The sequence below is a fragment of the Osmerus eperlanus genome, chromosome 15 (genome assembly GCF_963692335.1).
Source record: "Osmerus eperlanus chromosome 15, fOsmEpe2.1, whole genome shotgun sequence".
In the NCBI taxonomy this organism is placed as follows: Eukaryota; Metazoa; Chordata; class Actinopteri; order Osmeriformes; family Osmeridae; genus Osmerus; species Osmerus eperlanus.
Window position 1 is genome coordinate 10550408 of NC_085032.1, and position 18235 is coordinate 10568642.

The 18235-nt window shown below is 47.8% G+C and overlaps 1 protein-coding gene across 3 annotated transcripts in view; it reads left to right on the top strand.

The window, feature by feature from the left end:
- Positions 1-18235, top strand: part of sema5a (sema domain, seven thrombospondin repeats (type 1 and type 1-like), transmembrane domain (TM) and short cytoplasmic domain, (semaphorin) 5A) — a 79485-nt gene that overhangs the window by 47453 nt on the left and 13797 nt on the right. For all 3 annotated transcript variants that reach the window (XM_062479655.1, XM_062479656.1, XM_062479657.1), the window contains exons 10-16: positions 780-984; positions 2933-3140; positions 4362-4479; positions 6487-6668; positions 6746-6889; positions 10455-10602; positions 17475-17700. In XM_062479655.1, coding sequence (XP_062335639.1) covers positions 780-984; positions 2933-3140; positions 4362-4479; positions 6487-6668; positions 6746-6889; positions 10455-10602; positions 17475-17700 — 1231 coding nt within the window. The remainder of the gene's footprint in view (positions 1-779; positions 985-2932; positions 3141-4361; positions 4480-6486; positions 6669-6745; positions 6890-10454; positions 10603-17474; positions 17701-18235) is intronic.

Genomic DNA, 18235 nt, shown 5'->3' on the forward strand with positions numbered 1-18235 from the left:
CGTCAATCATTTAAACGGCCAATGCAACTCCATAAAGCGTATACTTTCGCATTCACACACCCTTGCACCCACGGCAGCATACACACATACACATGCAGACACATGCACAGGAGACGCCCATTCATGTACACCGGAACATACGTTTTTCTCAATCTTTCACACACACAGACACAGAGAAGCCACATCTCCCTGTCCTTCAGGGGGCTTTATTTTCCCATCTCCCTCGGCGGAGAAGGTTCTGATCCAGCCCACGTATCAGGGAAGCGTTCCATACAGCGATACTGTCACTTGCAGAAGGCCAGGGATTGATTCGTATAAAGCGTGTGTGTGTGCTGAAGGAAATCCATCCCGAGTCGGCACAGCCCCCAGCATGCAGTCAACCCCAGCCTCCTCCACTCCCAACGCTGCAGCCGGCAGCCATGACGGCCCAAGAGATAAGAGAGAGAGAAGGAGGATAGAGGAAGAGAGAGATGGGTTATTTATCGGTTTGTCGATCACCTCAGTGAAAAGAGATGTTTTTTTTCTCCCCCCTAGCAGTATTGATGTCCTGCTTGCGTGGTAATGGACACTAATGGTCAACATTAGCTCTGTTGAGTTTTAATATTTAACAATGTCTGATCCACTCTCTCTTTTTCCCTCTCTCCCTTTCTATTTGGTATTCTCTCTTTCCATTTCTGTGTTTTTGTTTCTCTCTTTGTATCTCTCTCTCTCTCTCTCTCTTGCTGTTTTCCATTTCTCCCTCTCTTTCCTCCCACTCTCTCTCTTCCCTCTCCCCGCAGTGTGGCACCATAGACTACGGCTCCTACGTGAACCTGACACAGAGGAACCTGCAGGACGCCCAGAAGTTCCTGCTGATGCACGAGGTGGTCCAGCCGGTGGTCCCCGTGCCGTACTTCATGGAGGACAACGTCCGCTTCTCCCACCTGGCCGTGGACGTGGTCCAGGGCAAGGACATGCTCTTCCACATCATCTACCTGGCCACCGGTACGCCCTGTCAGGGTCTGGGCGGGGGGAGGGGGGGTTGTGAGAGAGAGAGCGTCTGTGTGCTTTGGGGAGAGGGGGATAGGTGGCTTGAACTTTAACTTGTGCGTGTACGGCGTAAACTTGTGTGTGTTGTGTGTGTGTGTGTAAGGTGTGTCTTTTTGTGTGTGTGTCTGTCTGCTTTCCCCCCCCCCCCTCCCCCCCTTGGACTCACACAGTAAAGTGGGACTGGAAGCCGACTGAAGCCAATGAGTCTGTAGCCATGAGAAGACATCAAAGCATTCTGCTGATGAATGCGATTTCAGTGAACCACTCCATGTGCCCTCCATATGCCAAAATACACACGCAAACTATCCCTCGCTCACACACACACACACACACTATCAGTCCCTCTCACACACACACACACACACACACACACACATACTCACAATCCCTCTCACACACACACACACACACAATCCCCCTTTCTCTCACACACACACACAAACATGCCACACTTGCACAGACACACACCTCACACGCAGTCCCTGAGTGATGCATGGTAAACACCATGAAATTGCAGCCAGCGGGCTGTCAAGGCAAGGCAGACAGGTAATGAAAAACACACACGGTACAGTATGTACCAAAACAGCTCCACGCTCTGTCAGTTTCGGTTTCCTGGTAATGTTTCTGGTTACGCCCACCTTTTCCAGATCACCAGTTTGAGCCTCTGCGTGCCAAAAATTATTCCTCTCTTATTGTTTGCAAGTGAGTGTGAGTAATGCGGCTTAGAGTCCGGGCCGTCCACAACCAAGAGCTCTGGATGCTAACCAGACACTAATGAAAACACCTGAAACAATGCCAAGGCCATTAGCGTCGGCTAGCGCACATGGCTAATCACAGCCTATTAGCTTTTAAGTGCACTCCACTGATTGCGGTTCTTTCGTGGTACCTGTTAGCTTTACTTAAAGGTCAGAGAAGGCAAGGCTCTATAGCGCGCTGTGTTTCAGACGTCTCTCCCAAACCCACACGTGTTCACCAGACTCCTTACCCTTTTCAGTAACCCCAAGCAGAGCAGGCATTTTTTTGTCCAGTTCCAGTTCCCACGACAAGTTCAGGAACTTGAGCACGGCAGTTTAACTTCCAGGGAACCAGAATGTTGTCATCAGTACTACACTACCTATCTGCATTGCCTCCATGCCCACAGGGTCTCATTCCAAGCTTCATCAATATGCTATCATGCAATTAGACCCAAAGTCCATCGGAGGCAAAACCAAGCTCCCTCTGGCCAACACTGTTCTGAGTGAGCCACCTTGAAAAAGTAATAACTGTCAATGTTATTGCACCTTTCTGTCTTAGTGCTGTTTCTGAGAGACAAATTTTTTCCTCGCCAAGGGGGTGGACATGTATAATTGATGACGTTTGTCGAGTTTCATCCAAAAACGTCTCTTGTTACCTCATCGCATCAGGGCCCATTCTACTGTAGCATGAAATGAGATGAACTGTGAGGCGTCTGGCAGGGTGACACCGATATTCTCCGTTGATGTCATGTCCCTCAGGGCGACCCTACCTGTGGCTCAGAGCTCTGTCCCATGCTAGAATGACCGTGGAGAAAGCAGCCTGTCACACGGTCTGATGATTGTCTGCTTGAGCCGTCAGGCCACCTGTCTATCTCAAGTTCCTGTTTGGAGCAGTAGTTTTATGTCTCTGCGTTGTTGTTGGCGGGGTGTTTCACGTAGTTGTGTTGTGTGCGTCTGGGTTTGTGAGCTGTAACTTCCTTCTCTGATTAACATTCTTCTTCATCATCCTCTCGGCTTATCAATTTTCCCATCCACCACTCTGTCAACCTCCTCTCTTCCTCTCCATCCTCTTTTCCCCTCTTCCTCATCCTTCCTTTACCAGCGCCCCAGACCCCCTCAATCCCTCTCTCCTCTCTTACCAATCCTTGTTCCCCACTTCCCTCCTACAGACTATGGAACCATCCGGAAGGTCCTGTCTCCAATGAACCAGACCATGGGCAGCTGCCTATTGGAGGAGATTGAGTTGTTCCCCCCCAGGAAGAGGCAGCCTATCAGGAGCCTGTTGATCCTCCACAGCCGCAGTGAGCTGTACGTGGGTGTCAGGGATCAGGTCATCAAGATCCCTCTGATGAGATGTAACTTCCACAAGACCAGAGAGTGAGTACTGAGCACGCACATACACGCAAGTACACACAGGCACACATGCTTGTGCACACACGTACACACACAAGCACACACATACTACACGCACACACACACACAATGACAGACTTTTGCCAAATGTTCTCCCGTGAGTGTGTGTGCGAGTGTGTTCATCAAGATGTATTGAGTTTCCTTATCAGCAGACGATGACTCACAACCTCTGGTGCTTGTGTGTGTCTTGTGTGTGTCTTCCTGTGTGTGTGTGGGGGGGGGGGGGGGTGCGTGCTTGTGAAGAGAACAATTAAATTATCTTGTTTATCTCAGAGCAGAGAACAGGGATCATTCACAGCTGTGTCTGTGCTGTCTCAACACCTGAGACACCTCCCAGACTCACAGCACCTGGAGAGATGTTTATTGCCCCAAATATATCTGGGCCTGATGACTGGTCGGCTCACCTGTTGTCTCATTCATTCATTCATTCATAGTATAGCTTTATTTAGATTAACTTCACTGGTGCTAAAGGTTACTCACCTTTGCCCCCAGTGTTGGGGTCCTGTGTGGCTGTGTTGAGCGTGATAGGCAGAGTCTGTTGTGCTGTGTGTCTCTAGGATATATTACAGCCTGGCGCATCTTTCTCTCTAATTCTTTCCTGAAGTCAGTACAGACAGCTCATAACCCCACGACTATTGTCTCTCTTCCAGACATCACGTCATTGTGTGTGTGCGTATGTCTGTTTGTGTGTGGGTGAGTGGGACACGTGTGTGTTGGATCATTCTGGGCTGGGCGTGCATAATGATGCACTGGGGGCATGCAAGGTTGTCTGTGTGGCTTTGAGATTCATCTCGGTTTCAAGCTGTTCTCATTTGCACTAAAGAGGAGCAACATCAGGGGCTTTTTTTCTGGGTGTACAAAGAGACAAACACAGATATTGATCTAGTCCCGCGGTCAACATTTGTTGTGAGAAGATGGTAAGCTTTTATTATTTATTGACATTAACATCCAGGTGGTTGGCAGAGGAAGGGCTGACGTTTGTGCTCATTTTAGGTCAGGGGGTGGGGGGGGGGGGGGGGTGTCGGCAGGTTAGACTACCGGTACTGATACTGTAAACATGACAACACTACACCAAAGGCAGCCACATGCATCATCGTATGGTATACTAAGAAATGCGTCATCTCTCTGTTTCTCTCTCTCTCCCTGCTCCTTCCCGCCCTATTCCCCCCCCCCCCCCCTGGCCAGGGCATGCGTGGGGGCCAGGGACCCCTACTGTGGCTGGGACATAGTGCTGAAGAAGTGCACCACCCTGGAGGAGAGCCTGAGCATGAGCCAGTGGGAGCAGAGCATAACAAAGTGTCCCGTGAGTACTGTCACCATTGAACCCCCTCCCCCTCCCTGATCCACACAAAAATACAGGTGTGACAGTACGTCAATCAATCTCCCCACTCTGTTTGATCACCAGCACAACCTGTCCTTACAGTTTATTCCCTCGTCTTAGTTTGTGGAGTTTAGCGAGGGGCTAGGTTTCAAGGCTAAATAAAACAGTAACTGTTTTGTTTCTGACAGAGAGCCTTTCTGGGTCAGTGGCCAGTAGCAGTGTTAAAAGTGTTGAAAAGTTGCCATATCCTTTTATGCGGTTTCATGTTCAACAGGTTATTTGGCAGAACTAGACACCCCCCGGCATCTGTCACTGTACCCGAAAAACACAAGCATACACACATACACACACACACACACACACAGACACACACACACAAATATGTCACAATGCAGCGATAACAATGACTCATGCATCTTATGAAGCTCACTATCCACCTAAGTGGTAGTTGTTTGGGATCAGAGTGCTGTTGGATGACATCACTGTAAACACAAGGCTTGTTAAAGAGTTCTTGCTTGTTATGTACTCTTTCTCCTGGTTGTTTGCTACTGCATGGTCAAAATAGGCAAATTGTATTTTATCTGAGCTTCATCCAGTCTGGTTATAATCGTTGTGAATGAGAATACATCTATTTTACAATATCAACCTGAAAGCTAACAGGACAATGTTGCCAGAGAAGCAACACTGAATCAATTCTTCACGACGGTTCTTTGCCTTGACTACTAAACAGTCTGATGTCTGACTGTGCAGGCCCATTCAGCTCGGAGTGGAACACTCGAAAGGTCAAAGTCATCGGTGGTTGTGTTAGGTTGTTACGGGTCCATCACACAGTTGTGACTCCTTTTCTGAGGTCAGAGAGAAGGTAAAGTCTGTTGTTTTCAGAATGGTTAAGGTCCAGGTTGAAAGTGTTAGGCATGTTATATACTCCGCCTAATGTGTGGGTGGACACAAGATGCCATCTGGTACTTGCAAATGAAAATAAGCAAAGAAGGAAAGTTTTGTTTTTTTAAAGTGTATTTAAGGTGAAACTGAACCGCCTTATTCACGGTATGTTTTTGTTAAGACTTCCACCAAGGTGATATGGATCTTAGCTCCTAAATATATTTTTGCTGAGGATTCTACTGATAAAAAATGGTCTGTGTGTAGCTTTCAGTCTCACCGTCTTCCATTTAGGAAATCCATGTGCTTGAACAATAGAGGAGTCTGCTGTTAGATAAAAAGCAGCCTGTGAAATGAAGACTGATTGTTGAGATGTCACTTTTCATCTGACAAAATGTCTGCTTTATCTACAACGTCTCTGTCAGAAACATTGTCCCCCTGTTTGTCTGTCTCTCTATACCATCATGTAATTAACTCGTATTATTCTCCATCTCATTTTGAATGAAAGGAAATATGAAAGCAAAGTGAAAGAGTTTTTTTTAAGCCTGTGTTTCTTTTCTTCTGTTACCTTGGCACTGCATTCATAAGAACATTGGTCCCTTGGCAAGGTTTAATTATCTATGAGAGAGGGCCAGTTTATTTGTACTCCCTTCGAATCAGTAACAGAGTTTTCCTCTTTTGTTGATAAAATGCTTATTGCATTTTGAAATTACCCTGAAATATAACTGTTCGGTGAGTCAGATCACCTCCAGTTTGGAATTTCACGCTATTGCTTTTTCATATTAGTCTGTCTGGACATTAGAGGTAATGTATTGCTTCCATGAAACAGAATCCATTTTCTGTTTTGTTAGAGATTTCAGTAGATATTCACTTCTTGTTTATTTATGCTTATGGATAGCTTAGGCTTTTATCATCTTTTGCATTCTTATAATGCACATAGAGGGACGTTGTCCAGTTTTTTTTTCAACCACACTCTGTCTCTTTATATCCTGCATTATTTTAAAGTTATCTTTTTTGAATATTGATGACATCACCATACTTTTTTTGTTAAATCACTTCCTGTTTGCGTCCAGTTCTGAGCTCATCTTCCTCTTCCTGTGTTATCACCAGGTGCGTAACGTGACTGTGGATGGAGGCTTTGGAGTCTGGTCAGGCTGGGGGACTTGTAGCCATAACGACGGGGGCAGTGCTGGGTCATGTTTGTGCCGAACGCGAGCCTGCGACAGCCCTGCCCCCCAGTGTGGAGGTCAGCAGTGTCATGGCATCAGCGTTGAGGTCGCCAACTGCTCCAGGTATCCATCCATCCATCCATCCATCCATCACCTTCTAGGCTGTAACCACGGTAACCCTGTGATGTGTGTTTCCATAGGAACGGGGCATGGACCCCCTGGACCTCCTGGTCTCCCTGCAGCACCAGCTGTGGGATTGGGTTCCAGGTCCGCCAGCGCTCCTGCAGCAACCCAACCCCTCGCCACGGGGGACGGGTGTGTGTGGGGCAGAACCGAGAGGAGAGGTAGGCCCATACACGGACGCACACATCAAGACACGCTTGCTACACAACATTAGCATTAGCCTAAAACTCTGAGGGGAAATGAAAAAAAACTTCAAGAACATCTAACCACAGCCACAAGGACAAACTGGACACAGACACACATGCATCCGTGCAAACACACGCATGCAAAGGTCACACACACTCGCATTCTCACAGTGTCACTGCAGTCCATTTAAAACTTTGGGAGTTGGGAAATATTATATATCATATATGTCTTCTAAATTGCTCCAGTACAACCACACAACTCCCCATTAAGAACAAGTTGGGAGCCCGGGCTCAGTAATTATCTGGCTTTAACACATAGACCAGCCAGCGTTTTGAAGCTTTGCAGCTTTAGCAGGAATAATCACCTCTAAAAGATGTTTGTATGGTTCCCAAGCAACATCAAAAGCCCTCAAGAAATTTGGTTTTGTGAAAGGAAAGTGAAATGAGAAGAAGAATGCCACATGAAAAGCTCAGGTAAAGGAAGGTCAGCATCTGTTAGAAGTGTTTTCATCTTACCAAGTTAATTTTTCTGCAAAGTTGTTCTGTGAGAGTCCTCCATGTCTGACTCGACTGCAGCTTTTAAAACTTACTTCCGTGGTGAGAGATCTTAACGAAGCTGGACATTCTTTATCTGCGTCTCGGATGTGTCTTGGTTACACAGACGTCATGCTGTCATCGCTTTCATTCACGCCCTGTGGTCGGTGATGGAGGGAGAGAGACAGAGTGGGTGGGATGGAATGAAAGGTAGGGAGGTATAGATATATGCTAAGATGGCAAGCATGGAGGATGGACAGACAGAGATACGGCTAACTGGCTTATCCGTGGGTTTCCGTGGTAACGTAGCCGACCTGTCCGATTTTAGGGTTTAAATCTAACTTTGCTGTCTCTCTCTGACTTTCTCTCACTCGCTCTGCCTCCTTTCTTTCTTTCTCTCTCTCTCTCTCTCTCTCTCTCTCTCGCTTTTTCTCTCTCGCTCTCTCTCTTTCTCTCTCGCTCTCTCTCTCTCTCTCTTTCACGGTCTCTTTCTTTCTCTCACTGTAGCTCTCTCTCACTGTCTGTTTCTCTCTCTGTGTCAGCCCTCTCTCATTCCCTCTACCCCTCCCCCCTTTTTTTTAAAACCTTTCACTCGTTACAGGAGTCCCGATGACCCTAGCAGGTCTGAGCAGGCCTGCAACAGAATCTCTCTTTCTCTCCAGCTCCTCTTCCACACTCTCTCACCCTTCATGTATTCAGCTCCCCACACACCTCTGGCAGGCCCTGTGGCTGAGCACAGAGCTGTGTTGAGGATGCCAAGGGATGGGGTTGGTTGGTTGGCAGGGTTTTTGTAAGGGAGGTCTACGCCAACTGCACCATAGTAAACACAGAGTCTATATTAGGGTACAAGTGTGCTTGTGTAATCTGTTCCGTTTGCACATCCCCGAATTTCTGAGCATGCATCTACTGTACAGGTTTTGATACTCAATAAAAAGGCCTGGCATTTCTAGTAAGGTTTAGGAGAAGACATTTTTCCTTTATGTTGGGAGTGTCCCTTTAATGCCTGGAGATGGCCCCTGCTCCTGTCCTCCAGCACGCTTCACACTTTGTTCTGGCGTCCTCTCTCCCTGCCTGCGGTGCTGATGCCAGATGGCTGTGGTTACAGCCATGGAGAGGCCTCACACACACACACACATATTCATTCCAAGGCCAGCAAGTCCAGTACTTTTCACACCTAACTTTTTTGAGTGCTTGGCTGGAAGTACTTCAGAAGTCTGGCCTCCATTGTTTCGCTGGAGGGAAAAAAGTTCAATGTTGATCTCAACCAGGCGATGCTTCGAAGCTGAAAATCCGTCCGGCAAATGCACGGCTTACATTTATGTTCCCCATGTACAGCGTTCTCCAGAGCACATTAACACTGTGGACCCTTGCTTAGTCAGCCTATAGGAAGTAATTAGCAGCATTTTGCTTTTGATATTCAGCCCAGGCTTGTGAGAGTGTGGGGTGGGGGGTAGTACTGTAGAGCGACGGTGCATTAAACAAAGGCTAATCTCATCTGGACCAAAGCAATTTGCATGCATGGATTGACAACACGTTTAGCCTGGCTGTAAATCTCTTTACTATGGATCTGTACAGGTTGGCTCCCCACTCTGGCACAGTGGGGGGGGATGCAAAATGTCAGTCAGTGTATGTGGCTTTCTCATTCCCCCCCCTTTCTCTCTCTCTCTCTCTCTCTCTCTCTCTCTCTCTCTCTCTCTCTCTCTCTCTCATCTCTCTCTCTCTCTCTCTCTCTCTCTCTCTCTCTCTCTCTCTCTCTCTCTCTCTCTCTCTCTCTCTCTCTCTCTCTCTCTCTCTCTCTCTCTCTCTCTCTCCCTTCTCTCTCTCTCTCTCTCTCTCTCTCTCTCCCCTCTCTCTCTCTCTCTCTCTCTCTCTCTCCCTCTCCCCTTCTCTCTCTCTCTCTCCTCTCTCTCCCCTTCTCTCTCTCTCTCCCCTTCTCTCTCTCTCCCCCCTCTCTTTCTCTCTCTCTAAGGAATATCCATCATATCCCATTACCACCTCTCTCCTTTCCTCCCTTCATCGACCCCTCTGTCCCCCCTCCATCAACCCTTCCTCCCTCCCCTCTCCCTCCATCGCCCCCACCTTCCCTCATCGCCTGACAAAGCACAGGCGATGTAATGTATAAGGACTCAAAAATGCACCACAGAAGGCAGTTTTTATATCTCAAAAACAACAGAAAAACCCCATAGCAGTTGGGGCCGAGGTACTTTTATCATGTGTAAAAGCTCTAAATAAATGATAGTCTCCAATAAGACTGTCTATAGAATATTGCTTTGGATAATAAGCTCTGAGTAATTAACCAATGGTGCCATGCAGTAATCCTGTCTTGTAAATGATCTCATTAAAGATGATAAATGTGACCGCATGGCTGCTTCATAGACTGTGTCATTAAGATACGTAAAGTGCACACACACACACACACACACACACAGACTCATTAAGATCTGAGATGAAGTTGTCATAGATGGGATTTCCATGCCCGCCCATGCCCACATTGTCCCTTGTGTTGTGATTCCATCAATAAGTCTTCTTTCATGATGTGTCATGCCTGCTGACAGATGCATAAAAGAGATGTATCTGCTGTGTAAATGTCTGCATAAACGGGCAGCTCCCACCCAAACTCTGTGAATGAGATTCCCTACAGCCTTTCTCCTGGCATGATCCCAACTTCTTTGATGCTATTTCAGGCCGATGCCAAAGATCCAAATATGATAAGTCCTGGGAAGCCTTGGGGTATACATTTAGGCCTGTCTGTATCTCAAGTCCAAGAAACCACTCATTTACTGCAGACCAGTAACAAACTAGACGGAGATGGTGCTGCGAGTGCTCCGCTAATTTAATATTTCCCCTTCAAAAGACACACACAGACACACCCACACACATTCTCCCTCTATCTCATCTCGTTCTGTCTCCTTCTTTCGCACAGTCAAATACTCGCACAGCCTCTCCTTCTCTCTGTCTCCTCACACACGGATACACACTCACGCTCTGCGTTCCGTGTCTTTCCCAGGTACTGTAACGAACACCTGCCCTGTCCCCCTCATGTTTACTGGTCAGCCTGGTCGTCATGGGAACGCTGCACCGTGCCCTGTGGAGGTGGCATCCAATCACGACACAGGACCTGTGAGAACGGCAACGAGTGTCCCGGGTGTGGCCAGGTAGGACGTTCGCGTAACAAGATGCCATGGACATCCTCTCTCTCCCCATCTCTCTTCCTCTCTCCCTTCCTCTCACTACACCCTCCTCTATCTCTCTCTCTTTCTCCATTTCCCTCCTTCTCTCTCTTCCCCCTCTTTCTCTACACCTCTGTCTCCTCCCCCTCTCTCCTTCCCTCTTTCACTATAACCCCCCTCCCCCCCTCCAGTTAATTTACAGCATGTTGGCCTTTTTAGGTCCTGAGTCTAAAATACTGCCGTGAATGCCAGAGGGCTGTTCCACACTCTTGTCCATAATAACCTTTAGCATTCAGATCCATTACTGAGGCCTATCTATGTCCACAAGTACAGTCATCCTTCCATGTATGAATGTACAGGACACTTTGATGACGTGAGGATGGAATGTGAGTCACGCGGAAATGATGGTTGTGATTATGTCGTTCTCCATCTATTTTCAACCACACACGCCTGTCCGCAACGCTGGTGTATAAAAGGAAAGAGCTTGATGTCTTCCAGGAAACGAATTATGGGATGTAAGTCAGGGAGTATCCGTGTACAGAATTTATTTTCTTAATCGAAGTTTGTGTGAGTGTGTGTGTGTCCCTGTGTCGGTAGCTGTAGTTGTCATGCCCTTCAGTAACCCACATCCAAGCCTCAGCAGCCTCACCGCACCTGAGTGAACTAGATCTGCAGTAGCAGTTCAATGGAAGAGACTGTCAACCCACTGTGAGGGCAGGACACATGACAAGATGACCAACCTGGTTAGAAGCTCCCCGAGTCACTGAGAGAGTGGACCTACCTCACAGTAGCAGCCACACAGCGGGTCTGAGTCATCTGCTCACTGGGCCGTCCTGGGCCCTGTTCTGAGAGGGAACCCAGTGCTCTAGTCTGGATATGAAAGGGATCTTCAAGAGCTCTTTAGACTCCATAGCTATAGTGGAAGCCAGCCTTTCCCTGTGTGTGTGTGTGTGTGTGTGTGTGTGTGTGTGTGTGTGTGTGTGTGTGTGTGTGTGTGTGTGTGTGTGTGTGTGTGTGTGTGTGTGTGTGTGTTAGGTAAAGCACTCTCTTGGAGCTCCCTTTGGATAAAAGTGTCTGCTAAATGTAAATGTATCCCCTAGGTGTATTCCCAGTGTGGGGTCAGGGGGCAGTAGGTTATAGCACTGGGTAAGGCACTGTGCTGTAGGGGACTATTTTTACCAGCATTGGGGTGAAGTGCTACCCAGAGGAGATTACAGACAAGGAAGTAACAAATTAGAGGGGTAAGAGGTCAATTACACCACTCTCTCTTTCTCTTGCTCTCTCTCCCTCTCTCTCCCCTTGTCTGCATTATTTTATTCTCATCTTAAACCTTTATCTTTCTTTCTCATCCATTTCCCAATCCCCACCCCCTCCCGCACAAACCAGCATTTACCAAGGGCGCACACACCGCCCCTGGTAAATTGGATCCTGCAGCCTTTTCATTGACTCTTAATCTTTCAGCAGCACAACAAAAGGATAATCACAGATTTCTCGCAGCCAGCTGTGTTGTGAATGTGTCTTTACCGAGACACCAGACACCCCTGCTCCCCGAGCTGTCACCTGAGGGCTTCTGGAAGAACAACTCAGTTAACTAGTGTCACTGCGACATCTGAACCCTAATCACAGAAGCATTTATTTTAGTTCTTCAGGAACTCGAACACAGTTCTTTTAACACTGCTACTACAAATTGCCATTGTGTTGTAGTAGGAGTGTATTTAATATGCGACTTTCTCAGCTGCAGTAAGTTGGACGTCTCATGTCCTAGTTTTCTCATGCTTTCTATTTCGAGAAAAGTTGTGGAAACATGTCAGGTATTGTGGCATTTGTACTCACCACCACAGAGAAGGGCTGTGGATGATGAGAATATCTATCACCTTTATTCTGGCGAAGCCTAGAAAGTCTTACCGGTGATTGAGTGCGGTTTTATGAGCCATCTGTCAGTGTTTTCTCACCCGGATAGAGCCATGTTTAATTAAGACAGACAGGGACACAAGTGTCATCAGCTCACGTACAGTACACACGCGCACATACATTTGTACTCAGCACCCCAGTGCCTCCCGGATTTCATTTGCCCCCCTGTGGGGCCAATTGAACACAAACGTGTGTGTATGTTTGTGTAATGCCTCTCTCCTTGTGTGTGTGTGTGTGTGTGTGTGTCTGTGTCTTATGTAGGCACCTCGCTGTGTATCTCCCTCTGTCTTAGCGTGTTTTCACCCTAGTCTTTGTCTGCTAGAATTGATATTGCTCTGACCACCTGTGGTCTATCACCGGCATTAGTCAGACAGTAATCGACAGCGCAGCGCAAGCATCTGTTAGCTGCTTCGGAGACTTAATTCTCTCCAAGAAGAGATTTCACTAGAACCTGCAAGAGTCTGGCTTCATTAAGATGGCTACGTCCTCATCTCTCTCCCTCTCTGGGAAATGTGTTCACACAGAACCTGTTGTCAAGCCTCCATGGTGCTAGTCTCCAACTCTGTTTACCTATTTCCTGAATGGACTTCCGTTTGCAAGGCATGATTATTTCAGCAGTGACTTAGTTGGCTAATCCATTCCAGTCAATAATAATAATAATTATAGTGACATCAATAGCAGTAACTTTCTTTGTGTTTAGCTTTGCATATATTTCACTCACTAAAGCATTTGTCTAAAGCTTAGTGTAGCGAGGGGGTGGGATGGCGGAGGTAATTGTGTCAAGTCTGTGATCAAGCAGGTCTTATCTATCTGGAGCATGTGTGGTCTATTTCTATGATGCATCATTTGGCTAATTCTTTTAGCTGTTTATGCCTGTTATTCAGTTCATCCTTTGTAGCTTGTTGGTGTCTAAGCCAAATCTTGGGACTGTTGTCTTTGTTTGTCTCTTGTCTTGTCATACGTTACAAGTGTGTGTTGAGGTCAAGTGTGTGTCGTGGTTTGGCTCCGTACTAGATTTCGTTTTTGTGGTTGACAGAGTCAGCTGTGAACGGATCCTAATAACTTGAGTGCTCTTTTCTTCTAGAAACTTCAATAATACAACAACATTGGATGATGTCGTTTGAGAGAACCCACATGTGTGTGCATTTGTGCAGCCTAAGTGGTGCGTGTGTGTGTGTGTGTGTTTGAGTCTCCGGAGGCGCAGTGAGATCTCCAGTACAGGCTGACAGCAGGCCCCATTACAGGGGCAGAGAGGCTGAGTGGGCTAGAGAGAGAGGCGGCCATGGGCCTTGCCTTGACAGAGTGTGGCTGGGCCCACGCTGCTAATTGAACTGATTTGTCATGGAGTCCCATAGTGCATTAGGCTCCTGTCTCCGTCGACTCAGCTAAGATAGATGGAGAGCTTTGGGATTAGTGCTTGGCCGCGCACACACACACTCATAATTACAGAGACGCACACTTAAACTAGCCCGCTTGCGCTTACAAAGAGTGTGTTTGATGATATGCACACATGTCAAACACACACACACATCCCTCACAGTTCTTTCAGCTACACAAGGACACATATTGATCAACAACACAAATACATACAATAAAAAATACAAAAACTTAATTTCTACACACATAGTGTACAACATTGTGCTGTTCTTTGGACAGGAAGGGAAAGATTTAATTTAGTAACATTTATTAATTAACACTAATGTAGCCCTCTGACATTGCACATTGAAAGCTTTTTATCACTGCAGCATTTGATAACTCAATTACAGGCATACTGGAGAACACAAAACACACACATACACAAGCACACTCACATCCACACACATCTAGCGACCCTTGAAGTATATTAACAGCTGATTGAGTCTAGTGATGTAGTAATGCTCCAGAGACAAACCCTGTTTATTTGGTTTCTGTGCCAGCCTGTGACCCCCTCCACACACACACACAATCATTAAAAAAAACGTAAGGTTTAGTGTCATAGTTTAGGTGATCTTTTCTTAAGGTAGTATAACACTCCCTAGACAAACACCCCCTTCCTGTTCCCCACCTGCACCCCTCCAATCCTGTACTGCTCCCCTCACCCCCTGTCTGCACCCCTCTCACCCCCCACCCGCACCCCTCTCACCCCCCGCCTGCACCCCTCTCACCCCCTGCCAGCACCCCTCTCACCCCCCACCTGCACTCCTCTCACCCCCCACCTGCACCCCTCTCAACCTTCCGCCTGCACCCCCCCAAGCCCCATTCCACCCCCCTCATGTCCCTCTCCCACCACCCCTGCACCCTGCCTGCCCCTCCAACCCCCCTGCTGCACCCCCCCACCCTCCTGACCCCCCCCCCCCCAGACTGAAACACTCGCAAAAATAAAGTGTCGTCTGACACTGTTTAAAACACTCCTTCGTGGAAACATGGCCTGTGTAGATCCCCAACTCTGTGTGTTGAGGCAGTCAGGTTTGTACTGTACCAAACAGCACATTCTCCAGCCCAGACGCTGAGCCAGGAACACATTACTTTGCTCCCCTTCTATGGGCAGCTGCCTAATCGAGGTGTTGTGTGTAAACAAGGTTCTCAGCAGAAATGCTTCTCCGTCGTTCGTAATGCATGTGGATGGGAACGGCAGGGTGGCGGCGTCCGTCGCATCCAGGGCCTAATTGAATCCAATTTTGAGTTCCACATGCTACTTGTCACGTCTGGCTGCGTTCTGCTGGCGTTTCACTTTCACTTAATTTTCCTCGAATGGAGACGTGGCGGTCCTCTGTCGCTGGGCTGGAGACGAGGAGACGAGGCGATGATGCCTGTTTTTCATCACTAATGTTGCAATTAGCTTGTCGCGCTCTGGAACATTTTTACGTAGACAAACTCTGTCACAGGGGTGCATCAACGTTGATTTTGAATCTTTCCATCTCTCTGTTCAGACCTTTACAAGTGATCTGGGTACTAATCCAAGCAATGATTATGGATATTAACATTTCCAGTTTGTACCAGTTTTATTGATTTTTTACCTTCTGGCCTGTGGTCCATTTCTAAAGCATTATTCACATTGTGTTGTCAAAGTGAGATCTCCAAAGTTTACTTTGTTCTATTCTAAGTGCCTCACTTACTAGCATGTACAGTATGAATAGGACTTGCCTGCAGTAGGCAGCTTCCTTTTAAACAGTAGATTTGCCATTGGAGACACTGTGAGGCTTAGGTTTAAACCTTGCAATGATCTCCTCTGCCCTGTGCATAAACACTCCTGTGCAGAAACACTCCTGTGCAGAAACACTCCTCTGCAGAAACACTCCTGCGAGGAGAGGAAACGCTTACTAGACACTCATTAAACATTGACCGTGTTTGGCCACGGCTCGGCCACATCAAAAAGCCCTTCCCGTTCACAGTCGCGCTCTGTGTGTTGATTTCATCATTGTGGCGTGGGGGTGTGGAGGAAGTCCTGTTGGTTGGCATCCTTTTTTTGGACTGGGCCAGTCGCTCCTCCATCGCGTAGCGGCGTTAAATATTAACGCCGCGGAATGCTCAGCAAGCGACGCGTGAGTTGGGGGGGTAGGGTGAGAGGGACTAGGACGACACCCTCATTCATCATCTCTGTAACTCAATCTGAATCTGTCCAGTGTCTTTAACCTTGGCCACCTGCTTCTGGCAAACAAGTGAGTGGAAGGGGAGAGAGATAAGAGGGGGGGGGGGGGGGGGTAAAATACACCGACTAAAAGACAGAGATGGGTTGACTTTAAGCCTAAAGCTTAAACTCCCCTGTCCTAAGCCCGAGGGCGTGTGACAAGCTGACGGATGACGAATGAACAAAAGGAATTTTTATCTTATTTCGTCAAGGTCTGGCAGTCCCTCAAGGCCTACTCAGCATGAATAACTAAGAGGGATGAGAATGGAGTTTGTATCACCTTCCCTCCTCAATTACAGTGTCATTTACCCCTGTTCACATCGCTATTTTGTCTCCTCTCTGTTTGTTTGGCTTGTCATAAGCTGCAGCTAGAGTGAGCAGCCTGCTTGTTAGACACGGTGAAGTCTTGTCCATACATCATCACAAACTGCCCACCGGAAAGCATATATTTAACTCTGGCTCTCTCAGTCCAAGACGAGAGACAGCACAAGAGAAGAGAGGCGTTATTTTAAGGGAGGCAAACAAAACGGCTAATTGAAATGCTAACACATGAGCCAACCAGACGGGGTGAGAGAGGTGCTTAACGCCCGTGGCTTGTTTCTCAACGTCTAACACCCATACAATAGCAAGGTGTCAAACAGAAATATCACTGTGAGTTATGCATCCCCACTGTTGCGTGTTGTCTGCATATCACACCATCCCTCTTTCTCCCTCATCCACGCTCTGACCTCATCCACCCTCCGCCCCTCTCTTTTGCTTCTCCCCCTCTTATCATCGGTCTTGCCGTGCACGTCCTCACACCCTTCTTCCCCTCCTCCTCGGTCTCCATCCATCCATCCTTCGCCTCTTCCCTCTCCTCCCTCAGTTCAAATTCTAACTTGATCAATGACCTTTCTTGCCTGGCTTATTTGCCTCATGTCCGGTTCAGCGTGTGGCCTAATAGGAATGTTCCCTGTTTGATGGGTTCCATTCGCCTGGCCAGCAGGAGTGATGGGACAGGGGGAGGGAGGAAGAGAGGAATTATTACCTCGTATTGAGGTAATACGGGGTAATACAACAATAAACAATTGAGTGATCATATTTACTGAAGACTTTTATTGTGTGGACTGCTTGTATGGACTGCTTGTTCAAACTGATATGGAAATCTAAATGTAGCTGGTAGTGGCTCCTTTTAACCCACACTCCCAACAACAGAGACAGCTCTTCACTGAGGGTAAAACCCAGTTCTAGTGGGTGGTCTCTTAATATAGCCCTCAGGCTAAGTTGTAGCTAGCTGTTGAGTGGTTGCGTTTGCTAAGTGCCTGTTGTAATCACCCTTTGTGTTCCTGTGTGTCTGCAGGAGTACCAGTCCTGTAACACCCTCCCATGCCCCGACCTGAAGAAGACCACGCCCTGGACCCCCTGGACGCCCGTCAACATCTCCGACAATGGCGGCCACTACGAGCAGCGCTTCCGCTACACGTGCAAGGCCCGCGTGCCCGACCCCGCCCTCCTGGAGGTGGGCCGTCAGAGGATCGAGATGCGCTACTGTTCCAGCGACGGCTCCACTGGCTGCTCCACGGATGGTAAGGAGCGAGCCTGTCAGATCCTTCCCCCTGCGTCTTTCGCTGACGAGCGTTTCGCTTCTCCGTTTTTCTTGTCTCTGTTTTGTATCTCTCTCTCTCCCCGCCTTTTCTATCCCCGCAGGCTCTTTTGTCAGTCTGCAAATTCCCTTAAATTGAATCTCTCTCTCCTCTGTCACGCTTCTCTTTCTCTTTTTCTTTCTCAATCCTCCTCACACTCTGTCCACATCAAGTGCTCCAATCGCCTGGAGATCCTCCCAGTAGCACCACTTAAGAGCCACAGAAAGCAGCTTATTTTGTGTCAATTTGACACGTCTGACCTACAAAACGACACCTAGGTGGTTCTTGCTCCGAGATCCCTGTTCCCTGTCCCTCCGGCCTCATGTACTGTACCCCATACGTCCACCAGAACCAGACATGGCCCCTATACAGGCTGCTAACAGTCAAACAAACAGGCCACTAATTGACATGTTGTTTGTGTTGTTGAGTGGGAGGTGCTGGTGGGTTTGTGGGAGTGAGGGGGGTGGCAGAGGAGGAG